This window comes from Phalaenopsis equestris, unplaced genomic scaffold (assembly GCF_001263595.1).
Source record: "Phalaenopsis equestris unplaced genomic scaffold, ASM126359v1 Scaffold001150, whole genome shotgun sequence".
Classification (NCBI taxonomy): domain Eukaryota; kingdom Viridiplantae; phylum Streptophyta; class Magnoliopsida; order Asparagales; family Orchidaceae; genus Phalaenopsis; species Phalaenopsis equestris.
In genome coordinates, this window is record NW_018165589.1 from 17842 (window position 1) to 40899 (window position 23058).

At 33.4% G+C, this 23058-nt stretch overlaps 1 protein-coding gene across 3 annotated transcripts in view; it reads left to right on the top strand.

Annotated features, from left to right (window-relative positions):
• The first annotated feature begins 4201 nt into the window (after positions 1–4201).
• LOC110033363 (F-box/LRR-repeat protein 15) overlaps positions 4202–23058 on the top strand; it is a 48032-nt gene continuing 29175 nt past the window's right edge. The window contains exons 1-11 of one of the 3 annotated variants that reach the window (XM_020737309.1): positions 4202–4366; positions 4479–4867; positions 7723–7975; positions 8057–8189; positions 13821–13920; positions 13995–14192; positions 14283–14553; positions 14640–14738; positions 14851–14939; positions 15028–15127; positions 15211–15381. In XM_020737309.1, the coding sequence (XP_020592968.1) occupies positions 4701–4867; positions 7723–7975; positions 8057–8189; positions 13821–13920; positions 13995–14192; positions 14283–14553; positions 14640–14738; positions 14851–14939; positions 15028–15127; positions 15211–15381 (1581 nt within the window). In that variant the 5' untranslated portion in view covers positions 4202–4366; positions 4479–4700. Of the gene's footprint in view, positions 4868–7722; positions 7976–8056; positions 8190–13820; positions 13921–13994; positions 14193–14282; positions 14554–14639; positions 14739–14850; positions 14940–15027; positions 15128–15210; positions 15382–23058 lie in introns of all 3 variants that reach the window. The other 2 variants (XM_020737308.1, XM_020737310.1) reach the window with 2 other exon arrangements.

Sequence of the window (23058 nt, forward strand, 5' to 3'; positions counted from 1 at the left end):
TAATTTCAAGTTGGCAGTTCAACTTGAACCTAACCTGAAAGATTAAAAGTGCTAAAATTATTCAGGTCAACCTAAACTTGAATTTTTCTAGTCAAGTTCAGGTCGATATCAGGACCATTTTTGGCACCTGAAAGACAAGCCCTTTAAAATAAAAAAATTAAAATTAAAATAAATTTTAATTGTGAAAAATAAAAATACGATTATTTACTCTCCTAAATTTTGTAGAAGTTGTTTGAACTAGGGCTGTCAAAAAATCTTGTTGTTCCCGAACAACTTGTGTTTGGCTTGTTAAGTAGCACAAGTTCAATTCATTCGTTAAACAAGCGAGCCCAACACGAACATATATTTTTAGCTCGATTTATAAATGAGTCAAACATAACAAATATTTGTTCATTTTTGTTCGGCCTAAAAGAAATAAATAATTCAATAATAATAATATTTATTTATATATTTTTATATTAATTAATTATTTTATATTTAAAAATAATTAAATTTATTATTTTTAAAAATAACTTGGGTGGTATAATTATAAAAAAATATAAATATAAATGTTAGATATGTAAATACATAAGAATTGGGTGGTATGTATGCAAATTCAACTTGGATAATTCCCACCCATCTCATGCTCTAATATAAATATATAAAAATTAGGTGGTATGTACGTAAATGCCTATGGAAAATTCAAGTGATCATTTGAAAATTCTTGATTAAATACATATTAGTTGGGTGTTACAGATATAAATGTGCTTAAAAATTTTCCTCCTACACCATAAGATTTCTCATTTTTATTTAGGGGTCATTTGGCGCTGCTGAATTCGTGCGGCGAGGCGATTGACTGTGATATGCGGCGTTTGGTTTTTGCGTCATGGCAGTGTTTTTAAAATAGCATGTTAAAACGCGACCGGGGTTCGGCCCTATGACCCGCGTTTCTTCTGTTTCGACCCCAGGTTCAATTATCCTGTGACCTCTCCTCTCATTTCTCTCAACCCTACTCCCTCTCCACCGATTCTTCTGCCCTAAGTATCTCTCTCCCGTGGATCAATGGCTCCGGTGTCTAGACATTGTTTATGATTTGCTATTTTCTATTGCGAGTGGTTGTTCCGATGACCCTTACATTTTTCTCTATCTCTCATCTTTTCTTCCGCTGGAATATTGGTGGTTTGTGCTCTTTTGTGCTCTATGTGGTGGGGAAGTCCTTCAGTTTAGTAGATCACTTTCTTCAGTTGGTGATTATTACATTGAGGGTTGTATTCAGTCTTCCTCTCTCCCTTCTCTTCTTCGGCTCGATTTGGTGGTTGTGCCATAACTGATTCTGTGCGGTGTTCCCTCTTCTACCTATCTTCTCTGTTCTTCACCTCTTTTCTTTCTTCTCTATGTGGTTGTGCACATTATGTTAGTTTCATCTTTTTTTGCTCAATTTTGATAGTTTTCAGTTTGAATATGCTCGGTTATGTGATTTTGGTGCTTCATGTTGCATCTATACGGGTTTTGGTTTGTCTTTCAAGTAATGTTGGATAGCCGAGTTTTGCGATGATCTTTGGATTTTTTTGTGTTTATCCTATTAACAATGCTTCAGGTGCCCTGTATGTGGTTAGTTTGATTTCTTTCGGTGCTTGTGTTGTGGGGAATTTTGATTTCCTTATGAACTTTGATATTTTAGTGGGGAATTTTAAAAATTGATGAATTTTGGTGTTTGATTTGTTAATAGCAAAATTTTGGGTGTTGTGCATGTGTTGAATATGTGTTCGAAACATGAATTTTGAATTTTAATGGAAAAACTGAATGTATATTTCGATTTTATGTGGAAATTTAAGTAGACAATTCAAGATTAGGGTAGAATGATTTTTTATCTGTAAACAACAACAACACAACTATTTTCAAATTAGAAAAAAAGAAACAGACAACCAGCTTATCCACAACAGCTTTCAGTTATTATTAAGTTTCAGTTGCTCCAAACATACCCTTAGTCTCACTTTGGGGAGTTTTTTTCATTAGTGTTATAATTTTGTTTAAATACAAAAACCTGTTACATTTGTTGGTCAAGTTTGGAGACATGTGGACCTTAAGCCTGTGCTCATATGAAGATATTTAAATAGAAAGTTTTTTTTTTGATATTTATAATACGTCAATTTCTTAAATTTAATAAAATATTATTTCCAACTTGAATATGAGTTGATACAAACAATTCAATTAAATCAATTTGAGCTCATTTTGAATAAATCAAGATAAAATCAAATTCAAACTCATTTCAAACCAATCAAGTTATACTAATAAAGGGTAATTACATACAGAGCGCAAGAAACATTGTTATCAACAAATCAAACGCCTAGATGAGTTTTTGAACTATGACATCGATGCATTTATATGCGCTACGATCAAATCATTGTGAATTTTATAAAAGTAAAAATTGTGGGTTGGGATTTTATTATGATCTTTAATATTTGAGTGAGAATTTGAAAAATTGATGAAAGCGGATGCTTAATTTATAAATAATAATATTTTGAGTATCCTTTATGCACTTACATTTAAATATAAATAATTTCAAACAAACCCAATTCCAAGCCCGACTCACTGAGGGTTTGTTGGGCGAAGCTACAGCTTCTCAGCTTTTCAGCTGCAGCCGCGCTGCCCCAGAAAGCTGCTGCGGGGAAGCAGCTGCGAGGAAGCAGACTGTCTGTTTGGTGCGGTTGTGTGAAAACAGCTGTGGGGCAGCTGTTTCTGAAGAAATGACCAAGCCGCCCCTGCTTCGTAGAACAGTTTAAAAAATTTATGTATATATGTAAAAAATTTAAATATATAATTGCAAATCGTATTTGTAACAAATGTGAAAACATGTAAAACTGAGCCAGAGTGCTTCCAACGACATCGAGACTGCCAGAACAATGTTGATCATAAAATTGACTATCCATTCATGCCGGCAGGATTGAATTTTACTTCACCATTTCCAAACCTTGAAACTGATTTTGTAATAATAGCCAAGCATTTTTAAAGTCTTCGTTGCAGCAATCTTACATAATAATGTTTCATGCAATGATTGTTGAGTGAAGAAGAGTGCCTAGGAATTCCTTCTTATATTTTCCTTCAATCTTGCTTCATCTTAAGCAAGATCTGCATATAAATTTTCAATCAAGTCTCAAAGTTCTTCGAACATAAATAAGGTATTCATATTAATACTCTAAAACTCATAACTTTTCAGAATGAATTTCCCCAAAGATAGATCGTTGCTTCCTACCGTCTCATCCCATGAATGTCCATAGAATTTTACATATACACCACCCAATTCTTAAATATTTACATCTTTAATTTCTAACTTCATTATTATCCAAATCTCATATACCACACCAAATGTATTACCCTATCAGCATAAAGTTCACTTTTCATATAAAGTTGCACGCATGTAAATATTTGAAGTTTAGAAGTTAAACAGTAAATACAAAGGAATTAAGTGGTATGTATGTAAATCTTCCATTAGAATTATTGAAATATTAGAAGCGGTTATCCAATTAACCATCCCTTTATCAATATCAAAATCCCCATAGAACAAGCTTGGAAATCATGTTTTAGCATATTTCATAAACCCAAATAAGTAGCACTATAGCATACTGTCTTCAACAAATTCCATTTCTCTGATATGGCGTCCGTGATAGCACGTTATGGCGGAAATGTTAACCCTTTTCAAGCTCTCATGGATGGAAGAGATCGGGGAAAGGAGTTTAAAGAAATAAGCCGAAGACGACTCCTTCTACCTCGTACTGATAGCGCTTCTTTTATTCTCCATCGACTGAGATGCATAGTTTATGGTGAAAGACTCCTTCGGAACTCTCCGGTTTCTGCTCTCACTTTTCTACTTTCTGGCTTCGCCGAACTAGATGCGGAATCGAGGGCACCGGGGTAAAATGCCGAAGGAGAAAAGGCGGGGCCGCGGGAGGAAAGCAAGGCCGCGAGGTTGATCCCGCGGCCCGCTTTTTGTTCAGATTCGCGGTCTCCGTAGATGAAATACCGCGCCAAACAATCTTCTTCGGCTGTCTCCCGCCGAACCGTGAGGATAAAGCTGCGCCAAACGGACCCTGAGTTGTAATGAGGGAAATTTCAATTTCCACGTGGCGACTAAAAACAGAGGGTGCAGTGCGGTTATTTTACCGGGCGTGTAAAATTTTATGACGCTGGCATCGAGGCCTGCCCAATTTTAAAAATCGTGCGAAAGGGGAAAACAGGGCCGCAGGGAACATGAATTACACAGAAGTTCGAAAATCCAGATTTGTTCTTCATTTCTTTGCCTAGTATAGGCGCTTTGATCTCCGGTGAAATTGAGAAGAGAAGTTGAATCTTTGAGCTTCTTTAGCTATTCCGTTTGCTGTGAAAGTCGGTAAGATTTCGTCATTTTGCTCGAGTTTGATTTTCTGGCTTCTGTTCTAGGGTCTCCAATAGGATCGGCACTCCTGGGTGCGCGCTTATCGGACTTTGGTTCACGGTGGCAGGAAGTGAAGGGGGTGGATTTAGTATATGGTGGTGTTTCCGAGTGGCTAGGGTTTTTGATGGTATCTGCGGGTTACGTGGACGTGAATAATCGGGTGTATGTGGGAATTGAGGGTGTATGAGTGTCTGTGGAGCTGGAGGTGAGTCTGTCGCTCGGGAAATGTTGATGGAGAGGTGCGTTTTCATCTAGGGGCAGTAGGAGCAACTGGCTGTCACCGTGCGACATGAATGTTGGAAGCAGATTGGAGCAGAACTCTGTGGAGGAGTTTACGGGAGAAATGGAAGGCGTGGAGCTAGATGGATCAGATTTCCATGTTACGGAGAGAATAAACAGCGATGACATTGACTGGGATGCTCAGCACAAGCGGGCTAAGCTTCTTTTTGACCAAGAGTGAGTGCCCTGCCCTGCCATGAAATCTATGGAAATTTCCTCCTTTTATATGTAAGGTTATAAATCCAGGCGTGCTCGGTTTGCAATTTTTGACGATTTTTGCTTTTGCCGAATGTTAGAGCATTCGAGAAAGATAGAGTGCTTAAAGAAAAATTGGCATGCTTTTGGTAAAGCTGTAAGGAAAGAAGAAGCATACATGTGGAAACATTCTATTGTTATAATTATGGGAATTCTTAAACATAAATTCTCATATATAGTTGGTCTAGTGTATGGCGGCATGTTTATGCATGTAAATTAACACAGAGGAAGATATATTTTTTTTGAAATTTGTTTACGAGGATATATTAGTGATTGAATGCAAAAAGGACGAAATATGTAATATTTATAACTGCCCTACTTACTTGTGGGTAATATAGATGTATAGTGTTTTGAGTCTAAGCTGCTTAGCCAATTAGAAATTATAATATTTGTTTTTCGACATTACTTAATTTTTTAAATCATTATCCATCCATGGTATTGGAAAATAAGTAGGACGTAGTCATAAATGTTTCTTGTCTCAATATTGTATAGACATAATAGAAATAAGACTAAGTTGATGGAATGCTAAGCACTTTGGTGATATTGATCTTATATATGAAGATGGTCATTTGCATTCTGTAGATACCCATGGGCAGTTTCTGGCTCTTCAATTGCATTTGCTGCTAAACTTGATATAATTGTGTCAAAATGTCCTGATACATTTTTATGTAAGTGAAAAAAGCAATCTTCTATATTCAAATATGTTGCTATTTTGTGGTGTTGCTTGTAATTTCACTAAATCCACAGCATGTGTACTGATAATACTATCAAAATTTTGTCGGCTTCTTATTGGTAACTAGTTGCAATGCCTATAACTAAAAGTAAAGGTTTGCAAAGTGACAGAAACAATCAGCTGAAAAAAAAAAGAAAACTCGAATCATATTAATAAAATTAGAATTAAGCAAGAAATGTGGTTTTAATTTTAATAATAATTATTAATACTGTCAAGAAAGCAAGCATTTGACCCAAAAGCTAAAGAATGGTTTGAAATTATAGAAATCTTATAAATGAGTCATTGATGTTAATATTTTTGCAAATGCTTCTTAAAAAATATTAATTAAATGATTTTATTTAAATAAACACAAGGCCGATTTGATTGAGCAAGTAAATTGGCTGTGTTTGAGTTTAATCTTGTTATCGCCCAATTGATCTAATTGTCTTAGTGATCAATTGCCTCACAATGCAATTTAAAATATGCGCCACATGGAAAAGCAAAAAAAAAAAAAAAAAAAAAAAAAAAAAAAAAAAAAAAAAGAAGGAAATCAACAAGCTTGATCTTTAGTGCCATCTTTCCTACAAGGCAAGGCTCAGCCTTACCTACAATATATCATAATACCCATGATTTCAATATTTGAGTCATTAGTCTAATATATGAGCATGTTGGAAGATAGGTCTGCGAGTCATGGCCCTTAGGCCGCTCGCAAGTAAAGTAATATGCCCTTTACTTCCATGAAGCCAACATCATATGCATGTCAAGAATTTAAATGACAAACATTGCGCCACCTTATCTGCAGGGTAAGGTCTTAAAACTTATCATGGGCCTTTCCACTTCTTTAAGGTTGTTATTAGGGGCCTTGCAAGGAATTTAAGCCCCAGAATACTACTTTGAGTTGTTACAAAGGCAATAAACCGCTTAATTCAAATGTGTGTTTTCTAATTGGTATATGCTTCATTCTAATTTATTTGGGCTTTTAAATGGATGTACCAACATAAACTCAAACCAACTTTCATACTAACAATCCCACTAACCATAACTAAATCCTCCAATCAAATATCATGCATATATCCACCTTGTTCTACTTGAGATGTCTGAGATTGGGTAACACATGGTTACTAATCTGACTATTTAAATGTTTGGTCTTATCACACCCTTTTTGTAGTAGTCTAGGTTCGCCGTATATCTGGGAGGATGAACCCATTGAATCCTGATTGGATTTATCTCCACCCACAAATTAATCTCAAACCCAATCATTAAATATGATCCTATTATGAGCGAGAGGATTAAATCAGTATGGGTGCTTATGTCCATAGTGAGTCTCGACCCTGGATCTAAATAAAATTTGTTCTATCAGATGAAATTAGAATAAAACAAACCTAATCCATCTTATGAAAAATATACACTTTAGTTAAATTGGGTTTTGGCCTATTCCATGTGATCATAAAATTGTAAATCATGACGTTGGCAATGCAAACAAAGTGCATCTTCATCATGTTTTCTTATTGTTTATTTATATGGTATTTGGTTAATTGTAAGAAAATCTAATTTTTTCCTTTTTTTTTTGTCGACAGTTTGAGCTCATTCTTTTTTGTATCTTTTGCTAATAAGATTTTAATCTTCAAGGCATTCAATAATTTGATGCATATAAATTTATAAGTTTTAAAAATGAAATTTTTGCTTGCCATTGCTTATTTCCCTAAAACGCAAGGTCTGTGCCACTCTACCCTGTCCAACCTGGTTTCTACGTTGTATTGTAAAAAGTGGTTGCTTAATTGTCCTAATTGGGGCGGTACTGCTATGAATTTAAATTGCCATGGGCCCAAATTGCTTTCCCTATTTTCCATTAAATTTTTATAGGTTCTACTGTGTAGGCATTTCCTATGTTTTAAGTCTTTATTGCATGCTATTTTTATTTTGGCTGTGATGGATATGTTGTTAGTATATATTGGTTCAGTGAAAGACCTCTAGAACCCTTTATTTCTTTACCAATACCTGTTTGTATTTCATTCATTTCTTATCTAGTTAAGCAAATTTTCATTTCCATCTCTGCTTTTCTCAGTGCACACATTATTGCAACACATTCCTTAGATAGTGAAACCGCTGCTCTGCCTGCTATTGAGAACTATATTGATTCTCATACTTTGGATACATCTGAAAGTCAGATGATCGATTTCTACTCTATCATAAATGCTGATGCAGTTAGAAGCTCTATGCATACTAATGATTCTCAGAATAATGGAGGTGAAAGTGATGCTGGAAATGCTGATAATTCAGAAAATAGAATGGATCTCACTGAGGATCTTTTGCACCTGGTATGCTCTGAAAACCTACATTGTGTAAATTTTACTGTTCGGTAACAATTTATTTATCTGTAGACTGTTGTTTACGTGCAGGTTTTCTCTTTTCTAAGCCAGAGGGATTTATGTAAAGCAGGCGCAACTTGCAAGCAGTGGCAGTTTGCAAGCATGCATGAGGATTTTTGGAGTTGTTTAAATTTGGAAGATGCAGATGTCTCTCAGGAAAATTGTATGCTTCCTCCTCGTTATTCTCATTTTTTTGAAACATTACTGCTCTTGGTATGAACATTTGAGAATGAGGACGAGTGTTGCTGATTATTATTCAAGCTTAATCATGAATTACTGATTTGTTGTTTAGTAGATAGACTGTGACGTCATCGCTTAAGCATTGTATTGACTTAACTATTGAATGAGAGTATTGGAAACGAAGTTAAGAGTATGGTCCAAACATTCAAATATTTTGTTTGACTACGACTTTTGAAAAATTCTAAAGAGTAATATGTATAACTATGGTAAGCTGTGCGATACATTTCGTCATTAACATTTTGTATGCTAAGTTGTAGCTGGCATTTATTTGTTAGAAGAGCATAACTTGATTGTATTAGTTATTTCCATTATGAAATCTGTTTTATTGTTGGTTTGAGCTAGATCATTCTAGAGTAAACCCACTAACTGGGTCCATTTTAGCTGTTTTTGGATGCTAAATTGTGTTAATAACATATTTTACAATTCTTTCTTTTAGGTTTGAAAATTTGAATTCATGGAAATCTAATTTATTCAGATGGTTTGAAGTTCCAAGGGTAGTGTTTTCTGGTGGTTTATGTTTTTTTACGTAATCCAATCCCTGTTTCAATTGTTTGTTTTGATCTTCTGCGAATTTCAAAGTTATAATTACCCATGTTATCTATTACATGGTCTTTAATCTAGAGTGGGTTGACACATACAATTTGTTTATTTATTATTTATCTTACTTTTTAGACTTCACTTAGCGTCTACATTTCTTTTCCCTCTACTAAAAGCTTTCATGCTTATGTTCGCATTGTCATCATTATCATCATCAACAATCATAACTGACATTGTAAATAACTTTGCGTCTTTGTAACATTTTTATTATATTTATCCTTTTGTCTCTATAGCCTTGCCTTTTCAAAGCTAATATAAGGTGAACTTTTTAAGTATTTTCTTTTGAATCTCTTTTCATCCTTTGCATATTTTCTTCCGTAGTAGCATGAATTCTCTTTCCTTTTCAGCTTTTGTAAGGACTTGCCAATCCTTTCCTGACCGCTTCTGCTAGGTTGCTTTGATGTTTAGGCTAAGAGTTGTTGCCCCTGTCTTTCATTAGGGAAGTTAATGACTAGTAAGTTTCTTTCTTTCTGGTGTAGAGTACTTAGTATTAATAAATGTCCTAGATTTCATCATATCATTTATTGTATGGATGCTTTATTTTTTCTTTCTAGTTTTGACATGCGTTAGACAAGTATTTGAATTCTGAGCCTATAAAGAGAGTGTCTATCATGTATCAAGGATTATTAGTTAATGAATTGAGATTTGAAATATCTTGTGGCCTCCCCTCTTAGGTTCTATGTATTTCTTCATCATACCCCCCATTACCTTCCTCTGCTTGAGGCTTTCATTTGTTTAGCTTTTGTGCTCCTTTTTTCTATCTCATTATCTCCTCTTACACAGATATTCATTTGTTTCACGTATTAATTAATTTTTTTAAAACACGTTCAATTAATCTATCTCATTATCTCTTCTCTTCTCATTATCAAATCAATATGTGCATTCACTAATAATAAATTATTTAATTTCAAAAAATATCTTAAAACTTACGTTTACCAACATGAGAAGCATTTAGTGGAAGAGAAGCTTATACGCCCTCCTAAAAATTGTTACATCACTTTGATTTTTTGACCTTATAGAAATCAAGATAATTTACAACTACTAGGAAAGTGAATAAGAAATAAGATGATTCGAATTTTATTTTGTGGTTGACTAACTTCAACAAAATTTAAGACTTTTTTGTCATGTTTCACTCTTTAGCAACAAATTGTCAAGTGAAAACTAAGTATTAACATCTTTATCCTGACTTTAAAGATTTTTTTTGTTATGCCAATCTCAACTAAATTTATCGACCCTTTGATCCTTTTCTGTCTGATCTTATCACTTCTCATATAAAATTTTTCAGCTATTGCACATTAAACTTATGAGCTAAATGCTTTTATCAATATGTTTAAGATTTCATACTAAATAAAAAGTAAAGGTAACTTATGAAACATGATCATATTGGATATAATCTTTTTAATTTAGAATTTTCATACAGCCAAATTTACAATTAAGCGCACTATGATTATGGATATGTTTGTTCTCTAGTGATGTGCAATTGTTCTTTTCCTAGTTTTCTTGGACACGTAATTTCATATATAAATTGCAATAATTGCATTTTATCTTTTCAACACTATATTATAATTTTACCATAGTGAAGTTTTTCCAAAATTTTGAAATTGCCTTACTCTTTCTATTATTAATGTTCTCTTCTATAAATCCTTCAATAACATTTGCAAGCATATCAACAACATTTGCTTTAGTATCATTTGTGTTATGATCACCGGAAGAGTTAGCAGTGAAATGCATATTTTTTAGGATCAAATCAAGAGCAATTTATATATGAAAATCTTAAGATAAAGATTTAGACATATTTAACATTTAATATCATTTAATTGCAATATTTATGTTATTATATAGTTATGGCATGTAATTTAAATATCAATTTCATAACAACATTAAATCAACACATTATAAAGGAACTACTGATATTTCTGCCACTTGGATGCTGGAGGATTAATTTATGAATTCTGTAAAATGATTTATTTGTGATGTTCTATTTGATTTATTTTTTATTTTATTTCTAATATTATAACATAATCGAAAGCCAAAAAAATTTCCTTACAAAATAAATAAAAGAACTATGCTATTGTGCTATGTGAATAAAAAAAAAGAGCATTAAATATTTCTTTTGACTTGAGAGTCCTTTTTTTGGGATGAACATATTGTCAATTTAATGGGAGAGAAAAGTACGTAGCTTAATATATATTGTCATGAAATTGATGCAAGAGTAACAAGATTTATTGGATCAAAGCCCTTACCAGCCCCAGCCTTTACCAGCACCAGCCATTCTCTGATTTCTTGCCATTGATGGATTAGGCGGTGTGTCGATAGATTGTTTGGCGACATGTCAGCTACAAATTTCTTTAAGAAAGAGAAGAATAGAAGCTGTGCTCAACTCCTATAGGTGTATGTTAATACAAGTAAAGACCTCAGTGTGTTCTCAGTAAGGCAGGCCACCTTAGGCAACTTCGGAGATTGAGTGCGATGGAACGAAAAGTGGAATGTATTGTTGACTAATAAATAAAAAAATATATAGCATATCATTATTAAATAAGTAATCAAATTTTAATAAATAAACATAAGTTATTGTCCAGCTCACTTAATATCAATCATTTAACAAGTTCGTGATTATAAATAAACAAGTTGGTTTGTGTTCAAACTTGTTTCTTTTAACTTTCTGAGTTGTTAAAAAAAATTCTAGCTTTCTTTATTATTAACTTGAATGAACTTAAAACTCTTATCATTTAAACCATGTTCAAGTTGTTCTTCGATTACATTTGTTCTTTTACGGTCATAACTCTTCTGTAATAATCTATTTTGGTATCAAAGCGTCTTGTTGATCTTAGTCAACTACTTGTTTACCTATGACGCCGCATTGACCCTTCGGCTATTTCTCTTTTTTACTATTGTCTAATGGTAAAAGCTGAATCTGCACAGTAGGAATGGAATGCATAGCAGCCTAGTGACCTTTTGAAGAGTTGGACTGCAGTTTTGTTCATGTTTTATTTTTTTGCCTTTTGACTTTTCAGCGGTTTATGATATGTTTGAATTTTGACTACCACCTAGAAACTGTTAGCCTAGCCACTGCCATCTTGTAAATATGACAATTTGTGTTAAGGTTTAGAATGAGATCTTGTAAATGTTGTTCTCTTGATTTAAACTAAAAACTTGATTTTGACTTATTTGCCATGTTTACGTGTCACGAATCTTTAGAAGTTGGGAATGGTGCTGGGTCACTGAGCGAGTTTTCCACTTTATCCATTAAGAGGCTATTTTGCTCCTGCCATTTTATATTTGGTAAAATCAATTTATAAAATTAAAGTTGCTGAAGCATTTTAAACTTAAACGGGCTATTAGATGCACAAATTAGTATGGGATTTAATACTGTTATTCTACAGGATGAAAAAATACGAAGCACAAACATTGACATAAGATACTGAAATTCCATACTTATCTGGAATGCAGAAGTTGGCTACGCTGACTCTGTGATAATTCTAAGTTTATCATTATGGTGCATTGGAAACATATATAGTTTAGAAGTCTTATATTTGCTTTCATTAACTATTTATATTACTAGTAAACTTGAAAATATGGTCTGTTTGAGATTGCCAATGTAAGCTTTCATGCACTAAAAAATTATCAAAACTAGCAGAACAGCAATTTAGCATGTATGTGTTTGGCGATGTTGGAGCTTTATCCTGGAAATGAAATAAGACTGATTACTAGCCAAGCTGTTTCTGGTAGATGCCCACCATATATTGGTAAGAGGATTTTGAAATAAAGCGGAGGATAAATATCTTCTTTCGTTCCTAAGAAAAATTGAATATTACGGATCTATTGCTACTTAAAGGATAAGAGAATATGCATTCGTTTTTACCTCGTGTCTTCCAACCAGTTTATGGTGCTTCAATCTTGCCCCTGCATCATCACCCTTTTTTTCACCCAACCTTTGTTTAGGTTCATTAGGCATTAAAATTACCTTGCTATCAAGGGTAATTTTTTTTTTGAGAGATTTTGCTGTATAATTCTATTGAGAATTAAAAATAGTTTCTGTGGAATAAGTCACTTTGATCTACAATAAGTGTATGAGAAGTCCATGTTCTTTGATCTTAAACTCTCTGGCAATACTTTTCTTGAGAGATTTTTTTTCAACATGATTATTTTCTATTACAATAAACAATAGTGAAGGCTATAGGGTCCTAACAATGAAGGTTTTGTTGGAAAAGAATATGATCATTGGATCCAAATTGTCAACAATTAGGTTTAGGAAAGATTAGAGCCCTGTTGACAAATTAGTGCTGAATGCTATAATCCAGTGGATGCCTAGAATTGTAGTAGTGGACTGAGATCATGTGGTAAAAGAATGGTTTTTTTCCGACTAGAATTCTTGTATTATGGATAGGGACAATTGGCACAATCAACTAGTCATTGCACACATAAGAAACAATGAGGGAGGATGCAATCTTTCATTCACTCCCAATCAATTTTGGTTATCCTAGAGTTGTTGCCACCTAAAGAGAAATAGAATGTATACTCGTTCATACATTCAGATATGGTTAGTTTAAGGTAGGAAAGCTAATTGCATATTTTGTAATAAAATTACAGAATTCGTACATGTTGAGGCTTCGATTTTTCTCATGTGGGAATTTCTGATTTCCAACGGCTGGACTCAAGCATATTCAATTGATTTGAGGTTTTTTATATTCTTTCTTGTGAAAGATGTGATCTTTTATGTTTTCTGGATGTGATGGAAATAAGAATTTTGTTGGTGAAAAATTTATCATTTACATTGGAATAAGAAAAAACAATCCATCATTTTGAAGGTTTTATTCTATGTTGCTATTCTTCTTTGCTTTCTAGATGTGAGAGCACTAGTGTGAACAGGATATCTTTCTATATTTAGCTTCGTTGATATTTCTAATCCGTCATATAAGTAGAAATATGAATATTTATACAGTTGTTATTTTTCCAGTTGAAGCTCTTTGTCACCGCTATCCAAATGCAATTGATGTTAATTTATTTGGAGTGCTTAATGCTGACATTCTTGTTTTGGAAGCAATGGCATCCCTCAGGTTTGATATTCTATGTAGGCAATTTTGTAATTAATTTTTTTTCAATTAAGTTTTGATATCTAGTTTATTTTCAGATTTCTTGAAACTTTGAATCTGGGGAAAGGACAACTTGGTGATGGCTTCTTCCAAGCTTTGACTGATTGTCCTTCATTGAACAGTTTAAGCATTTATGATTCCTCTTTTGGTAACGGTATTCAAGAGATATCTGTACACCATGATCGATTGCGTGAACTTAACATTGTCAAGTGTCGTGTACTTCGTGTTGCAATTAGGTGAATAAATCAACAAAAAATTCATGTTGAAATTAATAATGTTGTTTGTGTCTCAGCTTTTAATGTATCTGGTTTACTCATTTTGTACAGATGCCCTCAGCTGCAAACTTTGGCACTAAGGCGCACCAACATGGCCCATGCATTACTTAGTTGCCCTCAGTTACACGGATTGGATTTGTCTTCCTGTCACAAACTATCTGATGTTGGAATTCGTTCAGCTGCTACATCATGTCCTTTGTTGGCATCTTTGGATTTAGCTTTTTGTTCATCAATTAGTGATGAGACATTGCGTGAAGTTGCTCTTGCTTGCCCTAATATTTGTGTCCTCGATGCTTCATACTGCCCAAACATCTCACTTGAGGTTGTTTTATGAATTTCTCTCTCTTTAATCTGTTTGGCGTGTCAATTGGTGTAAATTTGTAATGCTTTCTTTGCTTGTTTTTGTAGTCTGTAAGACTGCCCATGTTGATAAATCTGAAACTTCATAATTGCGAGGGCATAACTTCTGCGTCATTATCTGCAATATCTCATAGTCGAATGCTAAAGGTTGGCCTCTGAATGTATATAGTTTATTATTTTTTGAAATTTTCTAACTTAAGCTGACCAAATCGTCTTAATCTGTTCTGTTACTAAGTTAAATTTTAACTGTTTGTTGTAGGCATTACAGCTTGATAACTGCAGCTTGTTAACTTCAGTTTTATTAGATCTACCACAGCTGCAGAGCATCAGTCTTGTCCATTGCCGCAAGTAGAATCTATCCGGCATTCCACTTTTAGAAGCATATTCTTGTTTTCTTTCTGGGGAGTATATTCAGAACTGTGTTATTCTTTTGTAGGTTTCTCGACTTAAATTTGCGGAGTCCAGTACTTTCAGATGTGAAGGTCTCTAACTGTTCGCTCCTTCATCGCATTAGCATTATGTCGGATGCGCTTAAGGTGATCCTTTTGTAAGTTCTGGGACTTAACTTTGCCGTATGTAGAAGTTCTTAATTCATAAATCATGAATCTTCACTGTGCAGAAATTAGTGCTTCAAAAGCAGGAAAGTCTAGCCAATTTACATCTACAATGTAACAATCTGCAAGAAGTTGATCTTAGCGATTGTGAGTCTTTGTCGAATTCTGTGTGTGAAATTTTTAGCGATGGTGGAGGTTGCCCTATGCTTAAGTTATTGGTACTTGACAATTGTGAGGTCAGCAATTACTTAATTTATTTTTTGTTTAATATCAGAGTTTTAGTATCTTGTTTGTTTAACATATATGCCCAACTACTTCAAGTTAGTAATTCTTAAATTGGCTAAACATGTCAGCACTGCCATAGTGCCATAGTAAAATTAAAATGGAATTGTTGGAAATTGTTTTATTCAAAATGTCCCTGGTTTCAACCCAAAATAGTTCTTGTTGCACCGCTTTTAGTTTCAGAGTTTACAGTATATTTTATTTTTGTTTTTGTTTTGGTGGCATGGCCATGTTGGCATTTAATGTTCAAAACATCATTTGTTCACTACAAATCTTAATGGTTCACAAAAAATTCTGTTTGGTGCCCAATGGTTAAAATTGTAAACTGGCAATATTTATCTGATCCAAAGGTGTTAAAGCTACCTTTTTTGCCACCTCGGTGAGCCACTTTGATTAAATTATGGGTCTACTACATTGTTTTTATGATGCACACTGGAAAGAATGCCCTGGGTGTATGGGGACCCATGCTTTCATTCTTGAAATTTTGGCCCAACCGATTTGCCCTGTTAATGTGTGTAGGCACAAGTGCATGGTGAGGCAAAAAGTAGCTTCGGTGGGAAGAAGCAGCTTTTGCAGTCCAACAAAGTTGTATAGCTCATGGCTTATTTGGGTCACTTTTATTTTATTTTTTTCTTTTATTTTTATTTTTTGCTTTTATTTTAAAAATATATTTGTTTAGTGCATTTTTGGCATTTTTATTTTTTAAACATTGTTTTATTTTTAAAATCACTCAAAACATCTAAAAGTTGTTTCAAAGTGTTTTTAAAAACAACTATTATGTTACAACATACGAAACATATTTCATTTAATTAAAAACATAAAAAAAAAATCAAAGGCATCCCAAATGGCTCCTTAAGAGTGACCTATTTTTTTTCAACATTTTTTTGTATCATTTCTTTGCATATGTTTTTTTATAATGTTATTTGCTTTCTTAACACACATTAGGCTTATTTGTTCGCACTTGGAGACCATGAACTATTGATAATTGTCACGACTTGGCCGAGGAACTTAAAGTTAATCATTTATGATGTTATTAGCATTTATACACGAGCGCTTATTCAGTGAGGCCACCGCAAGCAGATTTGCGTGCGGTGTCCAATTAAAACCTGACACGTGGAAATGCGGGGCCCAACAGAAAAATAATAAACTTTATATTTTCTTACGAAAAATTATTCAGTTCGGAAACCGCACGCAAGCCTGCGTGCGGTCTTTAATTAAAAAATTACATGTGGAATTACGGGCCCAACACCAAAGTAATTAAAGCAAAAGTTTTTTTACAGCGCGACCTGAACCGAGCCCCTCCCAAGCATCCAAAAAGCGTTTTTTTGTCATTTTTAGATCCCATCAAATCGCATAGAGTTTTCCTTTTTGTCATTTTGGAACCCAACAAATTGAAAAAAAAACTTATTTGGTCTCATTTCGGTTTGTGGTTTAAGAATTTTTTTCATTTGCTTTCTTTTTTCATTTGCGTTTGTATTCAACATCTAGGGTAAGGGACCCCATGGAATTCTGTTTCGGCCAGATGGAATCGCAAAATATTTACGAGAATGATTCCAATGAGGTGAGCTTATTAGCTGCGGCTAGAAGTATTCGACAAGTGAGGTTATTACTATGTATTTACTGGTGCTATTCATGTCGTCTTAATGCTAGTATTATGGTGTTATTCTGGTGTGATTACTGTATTATGTGCTTGTAACGTTATCGTTATGTTGGAGGGGGGATTACTGTATTATGTATTATGGTGTTCTCCTAGTCTGTAAGTGTGTGCATTGATCCAATTGCAGATAGCTTGCTTCACGCTGTTGTCTATAATGAGAAGGAAGCGTATGAACAGTATTGTGCATATACACACCCAAATTGGATTTACTGTGCGAAAGAACCACGTTGTTTTTAGTCGAATTCAAAGAGAATTAAGACAAATGATTTCATTTGTGGTAAAGCTTGTTTTAATAAAGAATTGTATAATGCTGTGACGGTGAAGTTCGGAAGAGAGGACACAAGGACTGGCTGTCTAACCATGATCCGATAAATCGTCGATGTTAAAAGTAACTAGTCGGTTAAGAAATTTATAGAAATTTATAATCATCCTTTGGCAGCGGACGACGACAAACATTTATTGCGTTCCAGCAGAAAGATAAGTGACATAAATGCAAAAGTGCTCAGATTGATGACACAATCCTGGATTAGAGCAAGCGATGTATTTAATTTTCTGGCTACAGAAGTCGGGGGTGAAAAATCCTTATTACACGAAGAGAGATGCTTATAATTTCATACAAAGAGAGGAGTTTAAATTGAACATAGGGATGCTAATTCTCCACTATAATTGTTCACTGAGAGGCAAACTGATGATATCATGTTTGCATGGGATGTCCAAATTGATGAGTCCGGTAGTTTGTTGAATTTTTTTTGAGTGATAAGATATCCAGGCGTGATTATGATTATTTTGAGGATGTCATAATATTTGATACAAGTTATAAACTGAATAAATACAATTTATATTGTGCTTTTATTGTCTGTGTGAACCACCACTGTTAGAATGTTCTATTTGGAGTTGATTTTTTGTCAGATGAAACAGTTGACTCATTCAAGTGGTTATTCACATCATTTATCCAGATAACAATATTCACTGATCAAGATCAACCAATGACCATAATTATTGAAGAGTGTCTGCCACACACTAGACATAGATTATGCCAATGTCATATTTACAATAAATTATCTTCAAAAGTCTATTCTGGTGGGGCAGTAAGAGAGAATGATTTTTTTTATTAATGCACGGGTAGATGCCACTCCTAAGAGGAGTTTGAAGAAACTTGAGATATAATGATTGAACAAGGAAATTTACAGAAGAATGTTTGGTTGAATAATTTGTAAAATATCAGATATAAGTGTTCAACGACCTTCAATAAATAAATATTTTGAATGAGTATCCTATCAACTCAAAGAAGTGAATCCACGAATAACAACTGTCATGGTGTCTCTAAGCTAACAAACACTCTCACTGAAAGTTTTTTGGGTCTTAAAAATGTCATGAAATCTTGACGAAGGAATGAGAAGGATGCATATTTTAAATGTGAGAATAGTCTGCAATTGTTCCCGTAGTAAAACGTAGTCCCGTGTTGAGGCAGACTACTTTAGTTTATACGTGAAAGTTATATTCAATATTTGAAGCAGAGTTACTAAATGGTTTTTGTGGACTTGTTATGGAGTGCTCTGCCAGCAGTGATTCAAAATTTTATATTAGAAATTTAGATAATAAGGACTTCGACAGACTCTGGATTGTTAAAGTCGACAAAAGTAATTCTGAAATTACATACGATTGCAAAAAATTTGAAATCATGGGTTTATTATGCGCTCATATTCTAAGAGTGCTTAACCTTGAAAATATAACAAAAATCCCTGATAAATATATATTATTACGATGGTCTGTTCATGCAAAAAGAGATATATATAACATTTATGGGTATAAATATCTCAAGGATTCAAAAATGTTACCAAGTTATTTAAGTTGACTCATGTATCACACAAACATTCATAAATCTGCTTACTGGATCAGTACGACAACGCGAGGTAATTAACTTGCTGAGTAACACTTGCTGGAGACATTAAAAAAACTAACAATCGAATCTGATGCCATATTGAATGAGAGACCATCGGGAAAAGACAGTCAAATAAAAAAAATAACACTGAATACACAGTATAATTTGAACGACCCAACGAATATGCGACGAAAATGAATATTTAATGTAATGTTAAAGGGCTATTGGGAGAGAACAAGAGGGTAAAATAAACAAGTTTTATTTATACTAATAAACGTGTGTTCATGTATGCTGCATTACTACTCCCTAACATGAAACATTGTATTACAAGAAAGGAGAAAGAAACTGATTCAAGTCAAGATACATTTCACCCGTGCGACCTAAACCTGTTTGCAATATCAGATTGCTATAGTCAGGTACATCATTTAAAATTCGAAATGGTTTGTGATATGTGCATTAACTTTAATTATACTTATTTATTTACGTTTACTTGTTATTACTCGAAATCAACAAGAATTGCCTACATCACTACCCACAAACACATATACGAGCTTATTGATGGACCTAAATGATGATATGTGAAATACTAAGAAACTGCAACGAGTTGTTTCAGTTCGATTTGTCTAGAGCATGTATTGAATGATTTATCTAAATCAATGTATTGTTAATTATTGTGGTATTAATGTAGTTTCTGCGGTGTTAATGAAGGTGTTCTCCTGGTATTATTGTGGTATGAATGTGTTACCATAGAAATGCTTCATGTAGTCGAAATATTATCGTAATACTATAGAAATATTACCAAAATACAACCACAATTAATATATTTTTAAGATAAAGCTTGTAAATATTCATCACCATTGAAATGTGTAATATGATAGTAATATTACAATAATATTACCTAAATATTACTAAAATACGACAAAAATCAGATAGGTGTGATTGAAATATTCCGCGAGTGTACTCCAGCCTCCTCGGGCGTAGCATGATTGTACTGTTGAAATATTTGGAAGATACAACAGTTAAATTCTATGCCACATAGAAATGCGCCATATTGTCGTAATATTACCGTAATATTACGAAAATATTGCCTAAATACGATCACAATCAACTTCTCTCGTGTAGAAGGAATATAACATAGTGTGATTGAAATATTTCTCGAGTGTATTTCTCGGCGCCGCGGACATAGCATGGCTTTACCGAGGATATATTTTTAAGATAAAGCTTGTAAATATTTATCACCGTTGAAATGTGCAATATAATAGTAATGCTACCTTAATGTTACCAAAATATTATCCAAATACAACCAGAATCAAATAACCTCTCACGCAGAAGGAATATAAGGTGTGATTGAAATATTCCTCCACGGTATTTTGGATGCCGCCAACGTAGCGTGGTTGTACCGATAATATATTTTTAATATAAAGCTTATAAATATTAATACCTGTGAAAATGCGCTATATACTCGTAATATTACCTTAATATTACTGCAATATTACCCAAATACAACTAAAATCAAACAGCCTCTCGCCCAGAAGAAATTCAAAGTGTGATTAAAATATTCCTCCAATGTATTCTCGGGGCTGTGTGTGTAGTCTGGTTGTATCGAGGATATATTTTTAACTTAAGTTGGAATATATTGGTACATGTGGAAATGTGTTTTATAGTCGTAATATTACTTTAATATTATCAAAATATTATTCAAATACAACCAGAATCAAATAGTCTCTCGATAGAAGGAATGTAAGGATATATTTTTAATATAAAATTTATAAATATTAATACCTGTGAAAATGCTCTATATACTCAGTAATATTACCTTAATATTATTGTAATAGTACCCAAATAAAACCAGAATCAAACAACCTCTCGCGCAGAAGGAATTCGTGTGATTGAAATATTCCTCCAATGTACTCTCGGGGCCACGGGTGTAGCCTGGTAGTATCGATGATATATTTTTAAGATAAAGATGGAATATATTGGTACCTTTGGAAATGCGTTTTATATTTGTAATATTACCTTAATATTATCAAAAGATTACTCATATACAATCATAATCAAACAGCCTCTCGCGCAGAAGGAATATAAGGTGTGATTAACATATTCCTCCAGTGTATTCACGGCGTGGCAGAATATTTTCATAATATTACCTTAATATTACCATAATATTACCCAAATACAACCAGAACGTAGAAGAAATATAATATACATGTGTTAAATACTAGTTTCATGGAACCAGAACTATGTAATCGTAATACTACCTTATTATTACTGAAATATAAGCGAAATGTGACCATATTTATACATAAATGAGCAACACAACATCAATGAAATGCTTAATATAAGCAACACAATAACCTCACTGTTGGATTTTGCAAACAAGATATCTTGTTTGCCATAAATTTGAATAATTCTTTCGTCTACAGCAATTTCACTGCCAAATACTATAATTTACAGAGCTATATTAGCAGTGATGTGCTTAATTTCTTGCAGCAAAGGAAATTTATTTCAGTAGCAGTTTCACAGTTAAGTGCTAAAATTTACTGAATAACATTCTAATAATAATGCAAATAAAATGAACTTTTAAAATAACATTTTAAACAATAATTAACGAAAAGACAATAAGGATTGTAATTTCAGACAATAGGAATTATAATTTCAGAGCTTCTTTTCATGTCAAAGATTCTCATTAAACTAGCAATATTTCACTATAACATCTTTTAACTATGATACAATATCCACATACAAATATCATGGGCTAGTTCTGCTCTAAATCGTGGCTTGTCTGGTTGCCAACCCAACTCCTCACTCTAATGACAACTGTAGGTCTGTATTAATTTCTTCATAAATTTGCAGACAAACATGACAATCAATACTGCTACTTTGGACTGGAACACCTTTAACAATTGAGAGTGTTCATTTTGCGGGTTTCCCGCTAAAAAATTTACAGCATCTATTGCAAATTGATTAGTCTGTAAAGTTTATTGTGATACTAATTAGCGCATGGACAATATTGAATGAGTTTGATAGATTGTGTAGTATACTTACAACGTCGTTGCACACGGTCTTAAGCATCTGGTTGGGTAATGAATCATTTATTCTTTACTTCCTGTTATTCAACTTCGCAACAAACAATACCAGTGTTGGTTGTGCACTATAAGAAACAATGTAATATCAACATTTTTAACTTCTTCATTCGTGATATGACACACAAATGCTGCAGTGTTACCTAGTTTATGATAAATCTACATGAAAAGACACTTAATATCTTCATAGAGTTATTTACATTTTAGATATACTGAATCAATGATTATCCAGTATAATGACGATATATAAAGATAAGACATGTATAAAGTTGGAGTGACATTCCTTTTTCCAGTCAAAATATTGGCTAAGGCGTCAACTTGGTCATTTGCAATCCAGCCATTGTATAGTAAATCTTTAATTGCACCGCGATCTATTAAAACGTTTCCAATGTGTAACATAATATCTTTTTTGCAGAATAACACAAAATCTTTGTTATACTTTCATACAAGACAAAATCAATGGATTACAAAATGCGAAGATTTACTCACTTATTAATATATTTTGACATAAATTGATCGATCACTGCCTACATTTCAGTAGATATCATTGATCTGCTAGGAAATTCGATCTAGGAGCCTGCTGAAAGAGACTACAAAACAAAAAAAATATTTTTGAAATATATAATCAATTTAAATGATATAGGACATTGTATAAAAATTCATTTCCAAATACCACCATCACATTATCTGGCTGATCTCCTAAACTTGTCAGTATAAGGGTCGATCTTTTTACTTCATCTTCAAGTATTCGTCGTTCTTCTACAATGTGGGTGGTATGTAATGCAGGTATATAATTATTTGTACGCCCATCTCGGCTGAATTATTTGTTGTTCGTTCTTCTTTTATTGTTTGGTGGTCGCCCTTATCGACATTCGTATCTTCGACATCTGTTGTTGGTTCGTCGAGCAATATCGACTCATCGACGTCTTTTATCAATTTTCTTTTATTTAATTCAAAATCAGTGAAAGCATGACTCATTTTCTTTTTTTTTTCGACTTTGTCTGCCTTT